This window comes from Metarhizium brunneum, chromosome 2 (genome assembly GCF_013426205.1).
Source record: "Metarhizium brunneum chromosome 2, complete sequence".
Taxonomy (NCBI): domain Eukaryota; kingdom Fungi; phylum Ascomycota; class Sordariomycetes; order Hypocreales; family Clavicipitaceae; genus Metarhizium; species Metarhizium brunneum.
Genome location: NC_089423.1, coordinates 6,098,705 through 6,118,289, shown reverse-complemented (window position 1 = coordinate 6,118,289; position 19,585 = coordinate 6,098,705). Strand labels below are relative to the sequence as shown.

Below are 19,585 nucleotides of genomic sequence, written 5' to 3'. Positions count from 1 at the left end.
TCGCCATGCATAGTTCAAAGTATTTCTGAGCACTCCCCACATTCAAGGGAGACTTCAAGTCATGTCAACGCCCCTCGAGTTCCCGCCATCGTTCGTTAGACCTTGGAAAGAGCTACTATTGTCCCGGCAAAGGGAGCAGCTTGGCGATCTACCCAACCACCATGCTCGTGATCCTGAATCTCTCATCACAACAAGCTCACCACAAACACTCTACGTCGGCACAGGCCACTCAATCTTCACACGCAGCATACTTCCTGCTATTCTCGGCGCGAGATCCTCAGTGCATTTCGTGACGTGCTATTGGGCAGCGTCTCCATCCTTAGATGCTATCAGAGACACGCTGCTCCAGTTGGCTGCGTTGCGAAGAGCTGACGGCGGCGCAGCGCGGAGCACGCTACAGATAACCATCGGGTTCTCGTCCTGGGGCCTATTCCAGAAACTTTTCCATACATCCTCTAGGGACGGGCAGTTGTATCCGCCGTCGCAATGGGGCAAGCTTGGTCTACCCGATCAGAGGACGCTGGCGAGCGGAGGCATCCAGCTTACTGTCAAAAGCCTTTTCTTCACGCCCTTCAGTGTTATGCACCCAAAATACGTGATAATCGATGGGGAAAGGGCCTTTGTTCCAAGCTGTAATGTGAGCTGGGAAAGGTGGTTTGAAGGATGCGTTGAATTGCAAGGCGATCTTGTACAGATACTGATGGCGTTTCATGGAAGAGTCTGGGGCACGGGGGTGGACCAAAGCTCTTCTATTGAAACAGCCGACGGAAGAGAGAGCGGGCCTTATATATCAGAAGGGGACTCACGGACGGTGGACACAGAAAATAGCGAAACAATGTTTTCTCCCGAGGACGACATATCGGCGATTAAATCACTGAGGATTACCGGCAACGACAATGTACCCACCATACTTTTGCCTTCGTCGCATCATAGGAACCCAAGATTCAGCTTCTTCCCCTTCCTGTCCCGTTCAAATCCACCCATGACGCCTTTGAATGCTGCGCTGCTCACACTCTTCAATAACGCCCGACGTCAAATCATAATCCTGACGCCCAATGTCACCTCGTGGCCTGTTTTGAAAGCCCTCTTGGACGCACTCAGCCGCGGAGTTGACGTCCAGATCCGCACCAACAAGGGAATGATGCTCCTCGAGCAGCTAGTCACTGCTGGAACTACCACATCCTGGTGTCTGAGGAAGTTTGTTAGACAATACCAACAACTCAGGGTTAAGAGCAAGTCCTCCGATATTGAAGCGCCGCCAGTACGGCTAGGCCAGCTGGAAATTTTGTATTATAATGCCGTTCCGCGCAGACGAGGGATGGAAGATGAGCCAGTTGTGAGTCATTTCAAGATGACAATGGTAGACCACGAGTACCTCGTGTTAGGATCAGGTAATATGGATAGAGCAAGTTGGTGGACAAGCCAGGAGCTAGGGTTCTTGTTTTATGTACCGGGCGTGGATTGGCACAAACTATGGGACGGGGTTCTCGAAAAGAGGATGGAAGTGTATTATCGATCTCGAGATGATTAACGCCGGGATATCATAGATGCATAGGAATAATACTGTTCAACACTACTTCTTCTCCTCCATCTCTTTGATCTTCTCCAAAACCCGGACGAAGACGCCGGCGTCCTGCCCCCCATTAATCCTATACTTGCCCTGGACAACATAATCCGGCACACCGCTCACACCCTCCAGCCTCGCCCTCACAACAGCATCATCCACCTCCCTGCCACCATCATCACCCTGCACAATCGCCTTGTCGAACTCCTCCCCCGGAATACCCGCCTCCCGCGCGACGGCTCTCAGCGTCTCGTAGTCGGTAATGTCCTGCTCGTTCTCAAAATACGCCGCAAACAGCCCATCCGCCGTCCTCAGCTCGACCTCATTCCCGTGCTTCTTGGCCAACTGCATCAGTCGGTGCGAATCTCTGGTGTTGCCCGTTTTACCACCATATCTGAAGTTGATGCCGAGCTGGTCCCCGACGGCCGACAGATGCTTTTGCATCATGGCTGTGCGTTCGGCGCCAAACTTGTCCACGTAGAATTGCTGCTTGTCCTTGCTGTGGCCGGGGCCCGAGGGATAATCAGGCTCTAGCTGGTACGGGGAGTAAGTGACGGTGAAGGAGTCGTTGGCGTTGGGGTGTTTCTGGAAATAGAGCTTTTGCGCCTTTTGTAGCTGGCGGCGACCGACGTAGCACCACGGACAGACGGTGTCTGAAGTGACGGTGATGCGAAAGACGGTCATTTTCTTTCCTTTCTTTGTTGATCTTTTTTAAAAAATAAAAAATAAAAAATAAAATTAATTAATACGGGCTTGATAGAGGTAGGTACTTGGTATTTGGTGTTTTGGGCTCAAAGGTAGATGCTGAGAACGTTTCCAGACGCAGATATTGCCATGGATTGGAGTATTTATTTATTCTCACGACCAATTCTAATGTTTTAACAACTAGTACCAAGCCTTAGCTGGATATTGGGAGAATTATTAATACATCGCCCCGCCGCCGATATGATGCGCAGGGTGTGGCGTGCTCGTTTGTTGGTCCCCCAGGGTCCTCGGCTGATGTGGGCAAACCGAGCTGGCGTCATTTTGCCCGTTGCTCTAATATATCAATTGATGCGCAGCCTTGAGCCACTTGGACCGACCGGTTCAACCGGTCTTACAAATCAGCTCTTTTGGCATCCCACTCCTTTTCGGCAAGCACTTTGGCCGGTCGCACAACCCGCGTGGAATTTTGAGATTTCAATAAACGGAGTTTCAGCGACCGTTTCCGTCCTCCGTGCCCATTATGAATTCAAATGTTATGAATACATATTCATGCCGTGAGGGTTGAGAGATGGAGCCCTCTCCACAGGAGCCGCCCAGGTGGCAACGCCAATGAGATGGAAGAACGTAGAGGAGAATGAGCGGAAAGCCGCGGCGCCCCTGGATTTCAGGTCCGGGATCGCAAAGGAATGCCGAATGGTTCAACACTGGATGTTTGCACACCTTGATATTCCGCGGGGAAGTGGGCAATGTCCGTTTGAAGTTTTGCTTGGGGCGAGTTTCGGGGTCCATCAAACAGCAACGACCCGAGTTTTCTTGATACAAAACCATCACCACCATCACTTTGCATTTCGTACGCGTCTCTTTCCCTTGATTATTAGATTTAGCACAACTGTGACAAAAATGGCGCCAAAACGAGTAACCGCGCCGCAAGTCGACCCGGCGCCGCTGCGTGAGCCCCTCGCTTTTGCGTTCAGCGGGAGAGTTGCGCCGAACCGAATCCTCAAGGGTGCCATGACGGAAAGACTCTCGACTTGGGACCCAAAGGTTCTTGAAAAGCGTGGCATCCCCACCACGGAGCTCATCAATGTATATCGACGTTGGGGTCAGGGCGGGTTTGGCGTCCTGCTGACGGGAAACGTCATGATCGAATATGACCATCTCGAATCACCCGGGTGCGCCATCATCCCGCGAGGCTCTCCGTTCAGCGGCGAGCGCTTCGAAGCCTTTCGGGCCATGGCATCCGTGTCGAAGAAGCACGGCAGTCTAGTCATTGCGCAAGTCAGCCATCCCGGACGACAGGTCTACAGCAGCGTTCAGCAGAACCCCATCTCGGCCAGCGACGTCCAGCTCAACATGAACAGGATGGGCATGTCGTTTGCGAAGCCGAGGGCAATGGAGAAGGAGGATTTCGCGAATGTGATCGAGGGCTTCGCCCATGCGGCCGAGTACCTGCACAGGGCGGGCTACGATGGAATTGAATTGCACGGCGCCCAGTGAGTAATGGCCAGGCAGCAGCAGAAACACAGGCCGTCTAGGACGAGGGAATTGATTTGCTGAACCTACACGCAGCGGCTACTTATTGGCGCAGTTTCTCTCGCCGACAACGAATAAGCGCACCGACCAGTACGGCGGCTCGTTGATGAACCGCGCGAGAATCATCTTCGAGATCAACGACGCCATTCGCGCCCGCGTCCCCAAGTCCTTCATTGTCAGCATCAAGCTCAACAGCGTCGAGTTTCAGGATGGCGGCTTTTCCACCCAGGACTGTACGGATCTATGCGCTGCACTGGAAGAAAGCGGGTTTGACTTTGTAGAATTATCGGGCGGCACGTATGAGGCTGGTGCTTTCTACCACCGCAAAGAGTCGACTAAGAAGCGCGAGGCCTTCTTCCTAGAGTTTGCTGACATCATCGTCCCCGGACTGAACAGGACCAAAGTCTATGTGACTGGGGGGTTTCGCACAACAAGTGGCATGGTCAAGGCCCTTGATACAGTGCATGGCGTTGGGTTGGGCCGTCCGGTTTGCGATGAGTTCGACTTGCCACAGAAGATATTGAACGGAGAGGTTCATGGTGCGATCGAGGTTTTGATGGACCAGGCAGATACCACCATGACGAATATGGCCGCGGGTACTCAGTGAGTAGCTTTTTTTTTCTGAAGCATGAATGAGGTTTTCTTGCCAATGACAAGCTGACACTTTTTTTTTTTTTTTTTTTGCAGGATTCGTCTGGTGAGTCGGGATTTGCAGCCGTTAGACTTGAGTCGGGAGGATCACATTGAGGTGTTTCTGGAGTCGAGAAAGAAGTGGCTTGAGATGATGGCGAGTAATCAGGACTGGTCCCGGTATGGATTTGTGGATATTTTGGGTTTGCAGGGGAAGGCATATGGGACGGAGTATCCTAGATTATAGACGCAGATGATGAGACGATAGACTACATCTCTTGAGATGCTCACGAGCTTATGGAGACAGTAGACTCCTCTCCAATTAGATACGCAATAGATGCTATAGCCTGATTGGCTCCTTGCCCACGGAGTGGATACTCCACAAGTTCGGGAGCATCTCGAGAGACATTAGACATGAAACGCTTGAAATTAGCAACATGCCTTCCTTGTGTGCCTCTGTTACCACAGGACTGACTGATGGCGGTGTGAGCTACTTCAAAACGCATTGATTTCCTAATGATGAACCGTCGGTAGCCCATTGCCTATTGACTTACTTATTTGTGTGTTTCCACTGGATAGCATTTTATGCCATATCATGGTCCGTCCCTTGGATATTATCTGGTTCCCCCCTATCTCCGCACCGTAATGGCGTCCCCGGATCACTATCAAACAAGAAGCCCTTGGCGCACCGGACCCTTGTCATGAATCGCCGCGACTGATCATTTGTCTGATCATGCAGGTGGCTGCTTTCTACAGCTCACCCCGGCCGCCACAACGGGGGTCTTCCGGTGCTTGGACGAACGGCAGCAACCGTCTGCAGCTCCTGGGCCTGCTGGTGGGCTCATCAACAACGCCACGCCACGGAGCTGAAGATACACGTCTCAATCCCTTCGTACGAACATCCCAGTGCCCCTTGCCCCCTCCTGACGCTTGGCAGTGGAGTTGACTGCGGTCCACAAGCCGAGTTGATGGGCATTAAGGTGCCCATCGTCGCTGGGCCTGGCCGACCCATCCATCGTTTCGCCTTGTGACGACGTCGGACTCCAAAAAAAGCACGGATAATAGCTCAAAAACCAGAGGGGACGTTCGTGCAGGACGACGATAGCCTCCAATGATGTGTTTTAACGGCCTCCGCGGGGGCGAGGAAGCCTCGCGCTCGCAGGAGATTGATCGCATCATCCGCAAGGACCAGCTGCGCATGGCCCACGAGACCAAAATCCTGCTGCTGGGTAAGTTTTCTGCGGCACGCGACAGTAAATACTCATCGCGGCTCTTGGTCCTAGAGTCTAACATGGTCCTTTTGCGGAAATAGGAGCCGGAGAGTCCGGAAAGTCTACTATACTCAAGCAAATGAGGATTATATACTCGCGAGGGTTTCAGACGCAGGAGAGGCAATGGTGGCGACGCATCATCTTCCACAACATTATCGAAACCTTTGAGATGATCAGCGATGCTATGAATGACTTTACCATTGCATTTGACAACCCTGATAACGAGGTACGTGTCTGTCTCTACTGCAGCAGCAGCCAAGTGTGCGAGCTAACTTCGTCTTGTAGAAATTCATGACCCAAATCTTGACGAGGCAGGAGGTAGGACACAAAGAGAGCTTCCCGCAAGCTTATTTCGACTCCATCAAGGCATTATGGCATGACACCGGCGTCAAAGAAGCAATTAAGCAATGTAACGAATACGCCATCCATGACAACCTCGCATAGTATGAGCCTACCCCTCTTGTCAAATCCCGTCTCAGTCTTCTATATGTCCAACTCTAACCATATACCGAGTAGCTTCATTGACAATATGGACCGTCTTTGGACGAATGAGTATATCCCCAATGACTTGGACATTCTCTGTTCAAGATTGAAGACGACAGGCATCACAGAGTGCCAATTCACCATTGCACAGAGGACATATCGAATATTTGACGTTGGCGGCCAGAGATCAGAACGCAAGAAGTGGATTCACTGCTTCGAAGATGTCAACTGTCTGCTGTTCCTGGTTGCCATCAGCGGATATAACCAATGCCTTGTTGAAGACAGGCAAGCTGTGAGATAACAACCTCCCCCCCTCCGCCTCTCAACAACATTTCGTGAACTGCGGGCAGAGTAGTAACCGCGACTTGCAGAACCAAATGAACGAGGCCCTCATGCTGTGGGAATCCCTCGTAAACTCGCGCTGGTTCAAAAATTCCTCCATCATCCTCTTCCTGAACAAGATGGATTTATTCGTGGAGAAGCTGCCGTCCAACCCGCTCTCCAACTATGGATTCATAGATTACCATGGACCCCCCGGCGATTACAAGCTAGCTAGCAAGTACTTCCTGGACAAGTTTCTGGCACACAGCCGAGACCCCGACAGGGAGATATACGGGCACTTCACCACCGCGACGGACACGAACCTGGTCAAGATCACAATGGACTCGGTGCAGGACATGATTGTGCGGCGAAACCTGAAGCAGCTCATCCTTTGATGGTGTCTGTACATTTTGTTCCTGTTCAAGTACCTATGCGGGAACCGTTTCCTTTGTCTCACAGACGGTGCATGTCCCGGAGTCCTGTAAAACGGTCCTCTACTCTGGAGTCCTTTGGTCCAAGTAGCTGACAGTGCCGAAGACAATATCTTCTCCCAGCACGTCAGCTTGGGGTGAAGTGCTGGAGAGGTGCGAGCCACGACTTTGTGTATTCCTTTGTATAGCTGTGCGGAAAGGGTGTAAGGCTTAAAAAGGGAGTTGCTAGTACATTGAACCATCTCGACGGCTGACTAGGGTTTGCATTGCATGTGTGAGACATTGATGTTTTTTTGCTTCTTTCATGTAAGCTTATGCCCATCTACCAATGGGACCAATGTATTCCTCGTAGCCGACGTGAAACACGATCGCGCCCATCTCAGTCACTCCATTCCTTGTTTGTGGGAGCAAACATGGTCTTGTCTTAGACATGTCAAGTGGGCTGCGAAGGGTGACACACGTGGCCCGGCTCAGAGATATAAATACCGGGCTTTGCTCCTCGCCTTGACCAGACTGCAGCTCAATTGTCACCTGAGTGCCGAACGCTTAAAGAATTCTTTGAAACGTGCCGAATTCGCCTGTTGTGCCGAGTTATTAATTTCTTTTTTTGCAAGCATGCTGGCCAGGGTCCTTGTTGCGTACGCCATGGGTCTCGTCGGCCTTGTCGGCGCCTCGTTGAACAACGTGGCCGATGTGGGAGACGAGACTGATGCCGCGACTGGGCGTAAATGCGGCACTATTCTGGGGATACCCTGCCCCGAGGGATACAGGTGCATGAATCCCACGTTCTGTGCCGACTGCGAGGGGAAATGCGAGAAGATCGAGCCCGAAGAGGACGAGTGCGACCTATGACGTACGTTCAGACGAACACTGGGGATGTGAGAGGATTTGGAGCAGAGCCAGGGGAGGGTCTGGGAAAAGGTCAAAATGTACAAAATGTGGTGGCTGAGAAAATTTTGATTTCTGTCTTCTTTTATTTTTTGCGGGGGAGGGGAGCATGATCGACCACCATTTCTGTATTAAGGGAGAGATTGTCACGTATCAAGGGAGGAGTATCGGAGATTCGGAGGATTACGCCAAAATTCATCGACCAAAACACCATTTTCTTCGTACAATTATTCTACTCCTGTACAAAGAGAGAAAAGCCTCAAATATATTGTGAGACGGTTACAAACACAGCCCCAAGCAGTCAGCTCCTCCGTTCTTCGGGTCGCACCCATCCTTGGGCACATCATAGCAGAACTGGCCCTTGGGACAAGCAAATCCAGCAAACCCAGCACACTGATGGGGCTTCTTGGGCATACAGATGCCCGGAATATCACAAGCCAGGCCGCAGCTCTCAGGGAGGCGAGGGTCATCACGACACTCAGAGTTGGCCTCGCAGCCGACGGGGTGAACACGCTTCCCCCCACACGAAGTGTACTTGTTCTTGAACTGGCACGTTCCCCTGCACCGGTTGAGGTCGGTGCAGTCTTGGGAGTCGGGAACACAGCGCTGGTCGTAAGGGCAGGGAGCGATTTTGAGACCGCATGGCTGCTGGGCCGATGCGAGGGTCGTGAGGCCGAGGGCGGCCACGGCGATGATGTATTTGGACAGCATGGCGAGAAAAGAAGAGTCTTGGCTTGAAGTCGTGGTATGAGACAAGAGAAGAATGAGCTTTTTTGGCAAGTGAATGATGTATGTTTGATGGTGAATGATTTTCTTCATTACGTCGGGGGGAGAGCGGCCTGCTTTATAGATCAGCACCGTCTGTCGTGCCATGGCTGAACTAACAAGTTCCTAGACTCTAGACTGACTCTAGTTCTGCGCCCCCCGTGATCCTGGCAGACCTCGCAAGGCACTGGACAATCATGAGACGTATTTCATCAGATCATGTCTCGTTTTCCCTCTTGCTAACGGTTGTCCTCGGATGTACAACCGTAAGCCGGAGGACGGCGGGCCAACGATATGCCTTGGATCAAGCCATTCGCAGAGGCAGTGGTGTGAGAGGACACCGACGGTCCGAAGCATCCCATCTCTTACCTCCGGGACCACGTAATGGCAGGGCGTTGTAGATGGGGATGGCAAACCCGTTATATAGCTCGGCATTGGCTCACACGACAAACTCATGTTCGATGATCCCAAAGCAGACGTGGCTGCATCGCCACCGGGGCGGCTGGGGCTGATCCAATTGGTGGTTTGCCAAGTTGACAGGCGACAAATAGTCAGCCCAAGATTCCGGGAAGACAATAAAGTCTTTATGCTTACTTTTATCATGTCGGCGACTCGGCGTTCTGGAACATGGCATGGTGTTTTTTGCAAGTGGATTCTTTTTGAACTGCGCCTGCGCATATAAGCGGCTTCTGCGATTTCGGTGCCAACGATTTTTATCATTGGGCATGTTATCCGTGTGTAAGAAAAACACGACCGGCTTTGACAGGATATTCATGAATTTTCCTTCGGGCTGGATATTGCCAATGCGGCTGCCGTACCCGCCGATTTTGCCGCGGGGCTGAGATGCCGACATGACATTGTGAATGATTTGCTCCTGCTGTTGCTCTCACCATGCTCGGATTTGATTTTTGTATAATTTGGCTCCAAAACAGGAGGAACGTCAATGTATTGCGCTGTGGAATTTCTTGCAAGATGTGTGGTTGCACCAGAGATTGTACCGGTATCGAAGGGAACCAACCGTTGTCGTAGAAATTGTTACCATGTTAGCTGGGAGCCTGGGACACTCGATGTCCCAAAACGGCAAGCGGCAGAATGCCTCCCCCTCTCAAGGCCGCTGGCGAGCATGCTTGAAGGCGCGTCAAACTCGCTGCCCAACTTGTAGCCTCTCTCGCTTGTGTTCTCCTGTATACAACCAGCTGGGTAGTTCTTCAGGCAGCTCCAAAGATGACTAGACGGGTGATTCCCCATTCCGAATCCGCAGAGTCGGTCGACGACGCGCAGCACGTATCCAGGCGCATCTACTCCACGGGGTTTGGCATTGCCGTCCGCACAGGACACCCGCAATCGCAAGACAACGATCCGGAAGCAGGGGTGAAGAAGGTCTTCTACACAATCGTGACGACAAAGCTGCTCATCCCGGGCGACGGCGAGCCTATCAAGGATGCCGCTCTTGTAGTCAAGAACAAGATTATCGACTGGGTTGGGCGACAGGCCGACCTCCCCAACGAGTACACCGAGAAGCCTCATAAACTGCACAATGTGCCTTATCTGATGCCCGGCCTCTGGGACTGCCATGTGCATTTCGCCGGATCAAATGACGAGAGGGAGGCAGAAGAGGGCTCGGCGGGCCTGAGCTTTCTCGCAGATCACCCTACTACAGCTGGCGCACGTCTTGCAAGAGGCTGTTGGGACGCAATCCAAAGAGGCTACACGTCCATGAGAGACCTTGCAGGCTTTGGATGCGAAATATCCAAGGCAATCGAGGACGGAGTCATCATCGGCCCAAACATTTACAGTGCCGGAGCCTGTCTCAGCCAGTTGGCTGGCCACGGTGATGTTTTTGCCTTGCCGGCCGGAGACGCTCTTCTGAACCTGGGGGTTGCGTCGGTCAAGGCCGGCCAATTCGGAGCCGGTATGAGCTGCTTGGTCGATGGGGTTGATGAATGTCGTCGGGGGGTCAGACTGCAGATTCGCCGCGGAGCAAAGTGCATCAAAGTCATGGCGTCTGGCGGAGTCCTGTCGCGCGACGATAACCCTCTATACGCCCAATTCAGCCGGGAAGAGCTGGACACAATCGTGTCCGAGGCGAAGAGAATGGAGAGGACGGTCGCCGCCCACGTCCACGGGAAGCCGGGCATCCTCCAGGCCGTTGAGGCGGGCGTGACCTCGGTCGAACACGTATCATTCGCTGACCAAGAGTGTATTGATCTGATTAAGGACAGGGGAATCATATTTGTAGGCACCAGGACGATTGTCAACCTGCTTCTCGACAGCAAGGGCGAGGGGATGCCCAAGAAGATGTGGGAAAAGGCCAAGTTGGTTGGAACGCACTCCCTGGAAGGTTACAAAAAGGCCATCGAAGCAGGCTGCACGATTGCGCTTGGGACCGATACCGAGCCCGGATTCAACATGGCCATTGAGCTTCAATATGCTGTCGAGGCCGGCATGTCCAGCTTGGAGGCTATCAAGGCTGCCACTGCCAACGGGCCATTGACTGTTGCTGGGCAGGCTCCTCTGACGGGCCAACTAAAGGCCGGCTATGAGGCTGACATGATTGGTGTTTGTGACAATCCAGTAGAGGATGTGAAAGTGCTGCAGAAGAAGAGCAATATTGGATGGGTATGGAAGGGCGGAAAGCTGTTTAAAGGTCCGGGAATTGGTCCTTGGGGAGAGGAGTTGTGAGAGGCTCAGTCAACAGGCGCAAGTGAATGCCCCAAGGACCGCCAGTGAATGAAAAAACAGATGGAATAAACATGGCGGTGTAGTTTCTCAAAATACGTTTTCAAATCGTGGCCCTCGCGTTTTCTTTATACGTGGCTATTCATTCATTCCAACACCATAGTAATCCGTGTATTTGGCCGATGGACAAACTAGGCCAGGACCTAGTTAGAGAGAGCTGCTTTGCTTGCCCCTTCCAGCTCTGCCACCAACTCTTGTGCCAATGCCACAATCTGCGCTTCGGCACCAGACTCCTTCCACCGCTGCCTATCATCGTCCGACACGGATTTGTGCTCTCCAACATAGGGCAGCATCCGGCGGGATGTGCTCAACCCCGGGGCCGTGGGCAACACGACTAACTTCAAGGCAGCCAAGATGTCTCGCAGATGAGCCGACGCCCTGGCGCCTTCTCTTCCACCATAGGACACGACGCCGGCGGGTTTACCGTTCCACTCATGGAACAAAAAGTCGAGCGCATTCTTCAACCCGGCCGGCACGCTGCGGTTGTACTCTGGCGTGACAAAGATGAAGGCGTCGTACTTGCGCACCACGGCGGACCACTTCCTCGTGTGCTCGTGCTCGTAATGGGACGTAGGGTCATCCGCGGGCTGCCCGGCCGCCGGGTTGGTCTCGTCGAGAATGGGCAGCCCTTGGTCGGCCAAGTCGACGATCTCCAAGGACAAGGTGGGGCAATGGGGGGCAATCATGTCTCTCACGTAGGTTGTGAAGAAGGGACCGAGGCGTACTTTTCGGGTACTGCCCGTGATGAGAGCGACTGTCTTTTTGGAAGCCATATTTCGCGTTTTGCTAAAGGTGTTTGTAGCAAATCTGGTGTAAAAATCTTGAGACTTGAGAGAAGACGGGGTAAGTCGATGGTTGCCATCAATTCCTTTTTGAGCATCTGTGCCGGATTTTAAGGTTTTGGTCAGGGGGGATTTGCATAAAGTGGCTGGCTGCTAATGGGCCAGGAGCCAAAGCCTCATCCCGTTCACTCGTTTTTCGCAGTCGAAACAGTGATTGACGCTTTTACCGCTTGGGCATGCCCTAGGCTGTTAGATGGGAAAAGTTGGACGTTTACACTTAACACTCTTTGATCCCCTCGAGTGCCCATTTATCGACAGTGTCCACACCACTCTTAAGAGAATCTGAGTTCCCAGGCTCTCCAAAGAAGGCATTTGTAGCAGTCCATTTTTCTCTAGGTTCTGACAGAAAGGCTTTTTTTTTTTTGGAAGGAAAATTATCTGCCGAGTGGTTTTGAGCCATGCTAGCGCTGGCTATTGAGTTTTCCGTTGTTGGTCACCTTCAGGGTGTGGCAGTAGTTGCTGTCGCAGTGGAACGGTGATGGGTGCAGCATTGGTCTTGATATAATTGCTTTGTTCGAGCAAAGCGAACACAGCTGATGACGCAGTTAGTAAGTACAACGATTAAACATTGCTAGGGTGGCACCTCGCACGTACTCCAGGAGATGCCGTTGCCTGTGGAGAAAAATCACTGCATGTACATACTACAGAAGGACAGGGTGGATGCCGTGACAAAACTTCCTGGGACCTTGACCACGACGTGAGGATCAAACTCAGACGAACATGGCTTCTTTCCGGGCACTGTGCGCATCATGATTCAAAATTGCTCTCAGATATTCGTGGAAAGGAAATGCTCCAAGGGAGGAGTTGAAACTTGTTTGTCAAGCAATTGAGTGGGCAAGAAGTGAGGAGAAAACGCTTAGACGCCATCTCTTGTTGAAAACGAGAAGAATCAATCACTTGGTGAAGTTTGACATTGAAGCGACCAACACCAGGTGAGGGACTCGGGAGGATGACTAAACATTGAAAGAAATTGGCAGGTACGGAACAGCGTGGACTGGTTGTAGACTCGGTGGGCAGCACCACTACCAGACACATCATGCAGTGCCTGGACAGTCAAGCGGCCATGCGGCTATTTGATGCTACTAGTACGGAGTAGAAGTTACCGACAGTTGCTGGAATTGATCCGTTGGCACTTCTCAGTAGTGGTCAACCTCTGAACTCTAGGATCTAATCTTCGCGGCCGTCCCAACATTGAACTCGAGTCGAATCAATGCGACTCTACTCCGTCCCTAGGCAGTCATAATGCCCCCCCGGATCAACCCCCTGCAAAACTACAGCGCTGCCTCCTTGCGTTTCTTGCCAACATTCCGTTCCCAGCTCACCATGAGAGCAACTTGTTGACTCAACGCCACCAACTCACCGTCAGCATCTCTCATCACAACGTCGAGATCAAACCTGCCGTCCTTTATTTGCTTCGCCGTTACCCTTACCGCCAGCCATTCGACGCCCTCCTTCGGTAGCCTCGTTTTCGCCTCCAGGTTCAGCAGCACCGTCGGGAACCACATGCTTCCGCGTTGTCTATTCCTCCGAGCCACTTCTTCTCGCGCCCCCCTTGTTGCCGCATCCTCCACTTTGTCCGGCGGCGGCGGTTCCAACAGCCCGCGCATTTTGGGCGTGGTCAGGAATGTGTGAAGACTGTGTGGGAACGCATCTGCTGCGTATGGCAAAGTGCTCTGCGTGATGTTCTCCCCATTCGCCAGGCACACCCACATGTCCAGTACGCCGGGACTCAAGGGCCCCTGGCGAGGCAAGAAAAACCTCCAGTTTCCGTTGGATGCTGAAGTCTTCAACACCCCGGGCCATTTGCTCTGTTCCCATACACGGTCCGAGCCGGTTGCCTTGAGAGCCGCGAACTCAGGGACTGGAGGCAGTGAAGCGGCTGGAGTCCCCTCATATCCCGTGGGCATCGATATGCCTGTGAAGGTACTCAAGTTGGTATGGGTTGTGTAGCCGAGCACGGTGCGGCGAGAAGCCGACGTGTTGACCCAGGGTGCATTGGCGAGCAGGTCGCCTTGCCAGAGGGTAAGGTGCAAGGTCGAAAGCGTCCGGCCTAGCTTCACTTCATCGATCACGATAACGGCAGGCCCAGACGATGTTCGATTGGGATACTCAAAGTGGGCTGTGAATGTGTCGGGCTGTCCACGTGAAGCGAGGTGTCTGTTGGCCGCAACGAGCATGCATGATGCTGTGTAGCCTCCGTTGGGGACTGTGACCCTGCAGTTAGAACAAAGTTTTGCCTCGCAAGACAGAAGATGGAAGCCATTGCCTGCCTTTACCGACGCAATAGTCGCTGTGGAGGTTGATTTTGTAAGTGTGCGAATCTAGCTGTTCAACTTTGGTGGCTTCAGAAAATGTCGCACGTGCTTGCTTCAGTATATCTTGAGGCATATTGGGCAATTGCTGTCTTGTATTGAATCAATCAATCTGGCAAAGTAAGTTACCCGTTGCTTAGTCGAATATGAGTCAATCTAGTCGTTCTAATGCCACAGCCGAAGCCGAGGCTGTATTGATTATTAGTTCGATGCAGATCCCCCGCCTCATGAGCTTACTCTCCGAAGACAGCAACAGCCGCGGCTGTTCTAGCACATGAGGCTGAGGCTGAGCTTAGCGCAACACCAAAATGGCGTGTCGGTGAGGAAAGCATACGAGTGGCTGGAAGGGAAAGGCGCCTTAGTTCCTCGCCCGATGGGCATTGTTGCAACGCTTGTGTCTTGTAAGTGTCCGGGTTAGCGAAATAGGCAAATGCAGCCGCCGAGATCCGACGAGTTGTTGGCAGACACATGTTGCATATAACTAACTGGCGGCGATGAGCACCCCAGGAGTTTCTTGTTTACTTAGCACACTCCGGAATCTGCGCAAACTCGTCCTGGTGGGCAACGGTTTCAAGACTAGCGCTTCTAGTATTTGGGAAGGATATTCTGCGACTCTGCGGCTAGTTAGTGCCTGCCAATTGTTCTCATCTTCGTTGCCGTGTTCGTATACCGAATCTCGAGAGCCGACTGCCTGCCTCTCTTGTCAGAACGGGCCATACAACAGAGACATGGAGATTCTTTGTTTTCTGGGACACCCCTGTGCCATTACTCGATACTCGGTGTACAAACCATACTCCGGTTTGCGCTCCACCTGGGCCAGTCCAAGTGAAGGAACCTCGAGGGCCGGGACATGGACCGGCCTCTCCGTATATGTACTCCATACAAAGGACGTTTACACAGTAGTATCACAATGCGGGGGCAGGCGGCTTCACCTGGATGTCATCGACGGACCAAATACAGCAAGTGGCCGAATGAGAGATTACATGCTCATGCAAGATTTTGTGCTGTCAACGTGGGCTTTCAGGAGAAACAGGCCGAGACAAGATGATAAAACTTGTGCGCAACGGAGTCAGCGAGGTCTACCGGGTCTAGATCATGCCGTTTAGGGACGTCGGTAGACACGTGGGCAAACGTCCAGCTCTCCGAAACGCTTTCAAACACGGACGCGAAAAACGCAGCATGACCTCTTGCCCTGTCAGGAAGAAAGGCCGACTGAAAAATTACAAAAAATACCTGGCACGCCCAACCTCTGCGCGCTCCTTGGTGTGCTTCTCCTACACGTGGGATTCCATGTGTATGTGATTGGCGAGCCTGGAGGTTGATCTGCCAATGCAGCGGGACTGCCAAGACGTGCCGACTCAAGCCCCCCAAGCCCGCATTAAGCTTAATTGTAAGCCTGCAATTCGCTCATTGGACAAGGGCAATTCTCCGTGCTGGAGCAGCTTGTCGCCACTATCGCCTTGGCTCCTTGGCTCACCAGAAGCAGACACCGAACGTCGAAGGGCCGTCAGCCGTTCAACCACATGGAAACGTGGGAGTGAGTTGCGGAGCACATACAGGACACTATGGAGGCCAGTACATATAATAAAAGCATTTGCTCCTGCCCGGTGGACAGAGACCAGATCATACCCGTACCCAGTCGTCAGTTTCTTTCCTCCCAGCTTACACCTGGGCAATTCGCGGCCGAAGAACAAGCTCCGGACAGCAGACAACATGGTGCTCACCGAGTACACGTACGTGTTTGTCATCGGCACTGGCTTTGCCTTGCTCGAAGCCTTCAACAACGGTGCAAGTATGTGTGATTTGACAGGTTCTTGGCTGCGTGCCCAGAGATTTAGCTAACACGGGGTTCACCAATAGATGATGTCGCCAATGCTTGGGCGACCAGCGTGTCCTCACGGTCTGTGACATACAGACAGGCCATGGTCCTGTGCGTTGTGTTTGAAATGCTCGGTGCTCTGACTGTAGGTGCCCGAACCGCGTCGACCATCAAGAATGGAATCATCCCTCTGTCCGCGTTTCAGAACAACCCTGGCGTCCAGCTACTGGCCTTCACATGTGCCGCCGCTGGCGCATCTCTCTGGGTTCAATGGTGTACCCGACACTCAGCCCACGTCTCATCTACCTACTCTCTTATTTCATCCATCGCTGGTGTCGGCGTGGCCACCGTCGGTGCTTCTGGCGTCCAGTGGGGATGGAATAATGGTAAAGGTCTTGGTGCCATCTTTGCCGGCCTTGGCATGGCGCCGGCCATCTCTGCCTGCTTTGGTGCCATTATCTTTATGCTCATCAAATTGGTTGTTCACGTTCGAAAGAACCCTATCCCCTGGGCTGTTTGGACGTCGCCCTTCTTCTTCCTAATCGCTGGTGTTATTTGCACCCTTTCCGTCGTCTACAAGGGCTCCCCAAGACTTGGCCTGGATAAAAAGCCAGCTTGGTATATTGCCGCCGTCACTCTCGGAGTCGGATGGAGCCTGTTCGTACTGGCTGCACTCTTCTTTGTGCCATTCGTTCATGCCAAAGTGCTCAAGAAGGATTACACAGTTTCATGGAAGCATGTCGTCTACGGCCCTCTTCTCTTTAGCCGTCAGCCCCCAGAAGATGCAGTAGAGGCCAAGGTGCCTGACTATGCCGTCGTCCATCACGGTGAAGTCAGTGACGACAACAGCCAGTCAGATGCGGGAGTCTTTGACACAAAAGGGGCGTCCGGTACCGTCACCGATGGCGAGAAGCCCGGCACGCCTGTGCATCCTGCCAACAATGTTGCCGAAAAGAAACTCATCTTGGCGGAATGCAATCAACAAGGCTACCAGAGGCTTATGGCCGAAGCAAGAGAGCGTCACCACGCCAAGCTTAGGAAGACCCGCGGTCCCCTTGGCTGGGCGATGCGGACGCTGCATGCTAACCCCATGGGCGCCGGATCTCTTTATGAGACGCATAATATGATTGCTCTCTGCAAGCGTATTCCCGCCATGGTTGTCGTTGCCCTTCTCTATGGTATGCATTATGACATCCATACTGCCCAAGTCGGTATCGAGGGCACCCCCGAGGGCCGCCGCATGCAGCGCGTTTATGACAAGGCGACCAAGTATCCCAACGAGGTTGAGTACTTGTACTCGTTTGTCCAAGTCATTACTGCCTGTACGGCCTCTTTTGCCCACGGCGCCAACGACGTCGGTAATGCTGTTGGTGTCTGGGCCGCCATGTACTCTGCGTGGTCTACTGGCCAGGCTCTGACGTCCAGCTCGCCTGTGGAACTATGGCAGATTGCTGTTATAGCATTGACCATCTGTATCGGTTTTATCACGTACGGTTATAACATTATGAAGGGTAAGGCATATGATTCCCACCTTCTCGGATCCCACACACAAGACGCTAACATGTTTTAAGTCATGGGTAATAAAATCACGTACCACTCACCTAGCCGAGGCTCCTCCATGGAAATGGGTGCTGCTATTACGGTGCTCGTTTTCTCACAGTATTCGCTTCCAGTTTCGACATCCATGTGCATTACAGGAGCCACGGTTGGCGTTGGCCTCTGCAATGGCACCTTTAAGGCTGTTAACTGGCAACGAGTTGGCTTGTTAGTCTTTTCTTGGTTTATGACCATTCCCATTGCAGGCTTGATCGGTGGCTGTCTGATGGGTATTCTACTCAACACTCCTCACTTTAATAACTGAGTGGCTGGCATATAAAAGCGATTTATTTTTGATTTATTTTTAGCTCATTCTGGGTTGTCGCATAGCATAGATGCATATATGACTCATCATCATCTTCTTCTTCTGCCCTGTCAGTGGTGTGTCTTCTGCACATTGATTGCTGTGACTACGACGTTCTAAGAATCAGTATTGTCTCTATGATTTCGGTAAAGGGACTGGTAAGTCTCCATCGATGTAGGATGCCGCTTGAGCTGTGGTACTCCAACCCTGAAGATCACGCAGGACCTAACTCGCAATAGGCTGCAACAGATGAGCCGGGAAGGCGGGCGTGCAGAGGCGTTGCGGTACAGCGTTTCACTGCAATGTAATGACGTTGATGAGCTTGCCAGTCCATACTTCTCTGTCGTCTGACCAGGTGATGTGCTTCTAGACTTTCCCCGCCACTGCCAACCACGCAGCTACAGAGTTTAGCTGGCGTAGTTGACCGTTGAGAGGTGGAGCAGCAGCCTTGTTGCCTGAGGCACTTCAAAGCAGCAACGTGCTCGAGTGCCGAAAACCCCAGCCTTCTTTCACGCCATTCAACTATTCACTACCGAACTGGCGTCGTTTTATTCGTTCGAGACGAAATTGAGCCTCTCTTTTCAAAAAATGCAGTTTCGCTGAATATCGGACATCTTTTTTCCACCATCACGCGTACTACTGGCTCCATCTTGGAGCAGGATGTATCGGTGTGTGTCGATTGATACTTATGAAGCACGTTTAACTTTGGGGTAGCCGCCAATGGTTGCCACATGATGCCAAGTTTGAAGACATACTGGCTCCAAAATGAATGCCGAGCCGTCGTTGGCGAAAAGGACACCGGCAACTTCGGCGCATTTAGGTTGGCAACACGACCACGAAAGAAAGCATCTGTCCCCAAGCTCCCGAAGGCACCGGCTCTCGATAATGCAACATGCATGCATGTGAGCCCTGTGCGCAATGACTAGCGCTGATCTAAGATGCCATTTCAGGCGAGCGAAGCTGCACGTCCAAAGAAGCCTGCTATGCGAGCTGTGTGCCGGTTCCAAATATATAGCTTGTGGATTCTATCTTGTATGTTTGCAATTGCGTCTCTTCCCCTCCTCCACGCCGAAAGAACAAGGTCCTGGAAAGCAAAACATTTCTACTCACACTCTGCCCAAGACAATGCTGCTCACCTTTGCGTTCCTGTTTACGCTAATAGGAGCCTCTGCGCTACCCAGCGGGGGTTCTCCTGCGTTGCCTGCCGGATGTTACAAGCCCTTGCCCAAAGGCCAGCTCACCGGAGGAGTCTCTACCATCCATATAAAAAGTGGTGGGAAACAACGCACCTTTCTCCTCTCGATACCTCCGAAGTACCATTCAGACACTCCCGCTGCTGCGGTTCTATCATATCACGGTGGCGGTAGATGTGCAGAGGACCA

At 52.4% G+C, this 19,585-nt stretch overlaps 11 protein-coding genes across 11 annotated transcripts; 7 read left to right on the top strand and 4 right to left on the bottom strand.

The window, feature by feature from the left end:
- Positions 1-61: 61 nt before the first annotated feature.
- Positions 62-1,531, top strand: G6M90_00g048100 (uncharacterized protein; the record flags this gene model as incomplete). Its single annotated transcript, XM_014689439.1, has 1 exon — positions 62-1,531. The coding sequence occupies one exon, from the start codon at positions 62-64 to the stop codon at positions 1,529-1,531; it is 1,470 nt and encodes a 489-aa protein (XP_014544925.1).
- Positions 1,532-1,573: 42 nt separating this feature from the next.
- G6M90_00g048090 (uncharacterized protein) lies at positions 1,574-2,248 on the bottom strand (the record flags this gene model as incomplete). The annotated part of the gene is made up of 1 exon (XM_014689438.1): positions 1,574-2,248. One exon carries the CDS (start codon positions 2,246-2,248, stop codon positions 1,574-1,576), a length of 675 nt encoding a protein of 224 aa, XP_014544924.1.
- Positions 2,249-3,169: 921 nt separating this feature from the next.
- nadA_0 (NADH-dependent flavin oxidoreductase nadA) lies at positions 3,170-4,409 on the top strand (the record flags this gene model as incomplete). Its single annotated transcript, XM_014689437.1, has 2 exons — positions 3,170-3,762; positions 3,839-4,409. The coding sequence occupies 2 exons, from the start codon at positions 3,170-3,172 to the stop codon at positions 4,407-4,409; spliced, it is 1,164 nt and encodes a 387-aa protein (XP_014544923.1).
- A 1,137-nt stretch (positions 4,410-5,546) lies between these two features.
- On the top strand, positions 5,547-6,147 carry gna-2_3 (Guanine nucleotide-binding protein alpha-2 subunit; the record flags this gene model as incomplete). Its single annotated transcript, XM_014689436.2, has 3 exons — positions 5,547-5,661; positions 5,745-5,929; positions 5,989-6,147. 3 exons carry the CDS (start codon positions 5,547-5,549, stop codon positions 6,145-6,147), a joined length of 459 nt encoding a protein of 152 aa, XP_014544922.2.
- Positions 6,148-6,232: 85 nt separating this feature from the next.
- gna-2_2 (Guanine nucleotide-binding protein alpha-2 subunit) lies at positions 6,233-6,902 on the top strand (the record flags this gene model as incomplete). Its single annotated transcript, XM_066130438.1, has 2 exons — positions 6,233-6,478; positions 6,558-6,902. The coding sequence occupies 2 exons, from the start codon at positions 6,233-6,235 to the stop codon at positions 6,900-6,902; spliced, it is 591 nt and encodes a 196-aa protein (XP_065986534.1).
- Positions 6,903-7,553: 651 nt separating this feature from the next.
- On the top strand, positions 7,554-7,790 carry G6M90_00g048050 (uncharacterized protein; the record flags this gene model as incomplete). The annotated part of the gene is made up of 1 exon (XM_066130437.1): positions 7,554-7,790. One exon carries the CDS (start codon positions 7,554-7,556, stop codon positions 7,788-7,790), a length of 237 nt encoding a protein of 78 aa, XP_065986318.1.
- A 315-nt stretch (positions 7,791-8,105) lies between these two features.
- On the bottom strand, positions 8,106-8,699 carry G6M90_00g048040 (uncharacterized protein; the record flags this gene model as incomplete). Its single annotated transcript, XM_014689435.2, has 1 exon — positions 8,106-8,699. The coding sequence occupies one exon, from the start codon at positions 8,697-8,699 to the stop codon at positions 8,106-8,108; it is 594 nt and encodes a 197-aa protein (XP_014544921.2).
- A 1,116-nt stretch (positions 8,700-9,815) lies between these two features.
- On the top strand, positions 9,816-11,273 carry G6M90_00g048030 (uncharacterized protein; the record flags this gene model as incomplete). The annotated part of the gene is made up of 1 exon (XM_014689434.1): positions 9,816-11,273. One exon carries the CDS (start codon positions 9,816-9,818, stop codon positions 11,271-11,273), a length of 1,458 nt encoding a protein of 485 aa, XP_014544920.1.
- Positions 11,274-11,473: 200 nt separating this feature from the next.
- On the bottom strand, positions 11,474-12,103 carry G6M90_00g048020 (uncharacterized protein; the record flags this gene model as incomplete). The annotated part of the gene is made up of 1 exon (XM_014689433.1): positions 11,474-12,103. The coding sequence occupies one exon, from the start codon at positions 12,101-12,103 to the stop codon at positions 11,474-11,476; it is 630 nt and encodes a 209-aa protein (XP_014544919.1).
- A 1,340-nt stretch (positions 12,104-13,443) lies between these two features.
- On the bottom strand, positions 13,444-14,560 carry G6M90_00g048010 (uncharacterized protein; the record flags this gene model as incomplete). The annotated part of the gene is made up of 2 exons (XM_014689432.1): positions 13,444-14,378; positions 14,449-14,560. 2 exons carry the CDS (start codon positions 14,558-14,560, stop codon positions 13,444-13,446), a joined length of 1,047 nt encoding a protein of 348 aa, XP_014544918.1.
- A 1,637-nt stretch (positions 14,561-16,197) lies between these two features.
- pho-4_2 (Phosphate-repressible phosphate permease pho-4) lies at positions 16,198-18,164 on the top strand (the record flags this gene model as incomplete). The annotated part of the gene is made up of 3 exons (XM_014689431.1): positions 16,198-16,276; positions 16,345-17,814; positions 17,875-18,164. The coding sequence occupies 3 exons, from the start codon at positions 16,198-16,200 to the stop codon at positions 18,162-18,164; spliced, it is 1,839 nt and encodes a 612-aa protein (XP_014544917.1).
- Positions 18,165-19,585: the final 1,421 nt, after the last annotated feature.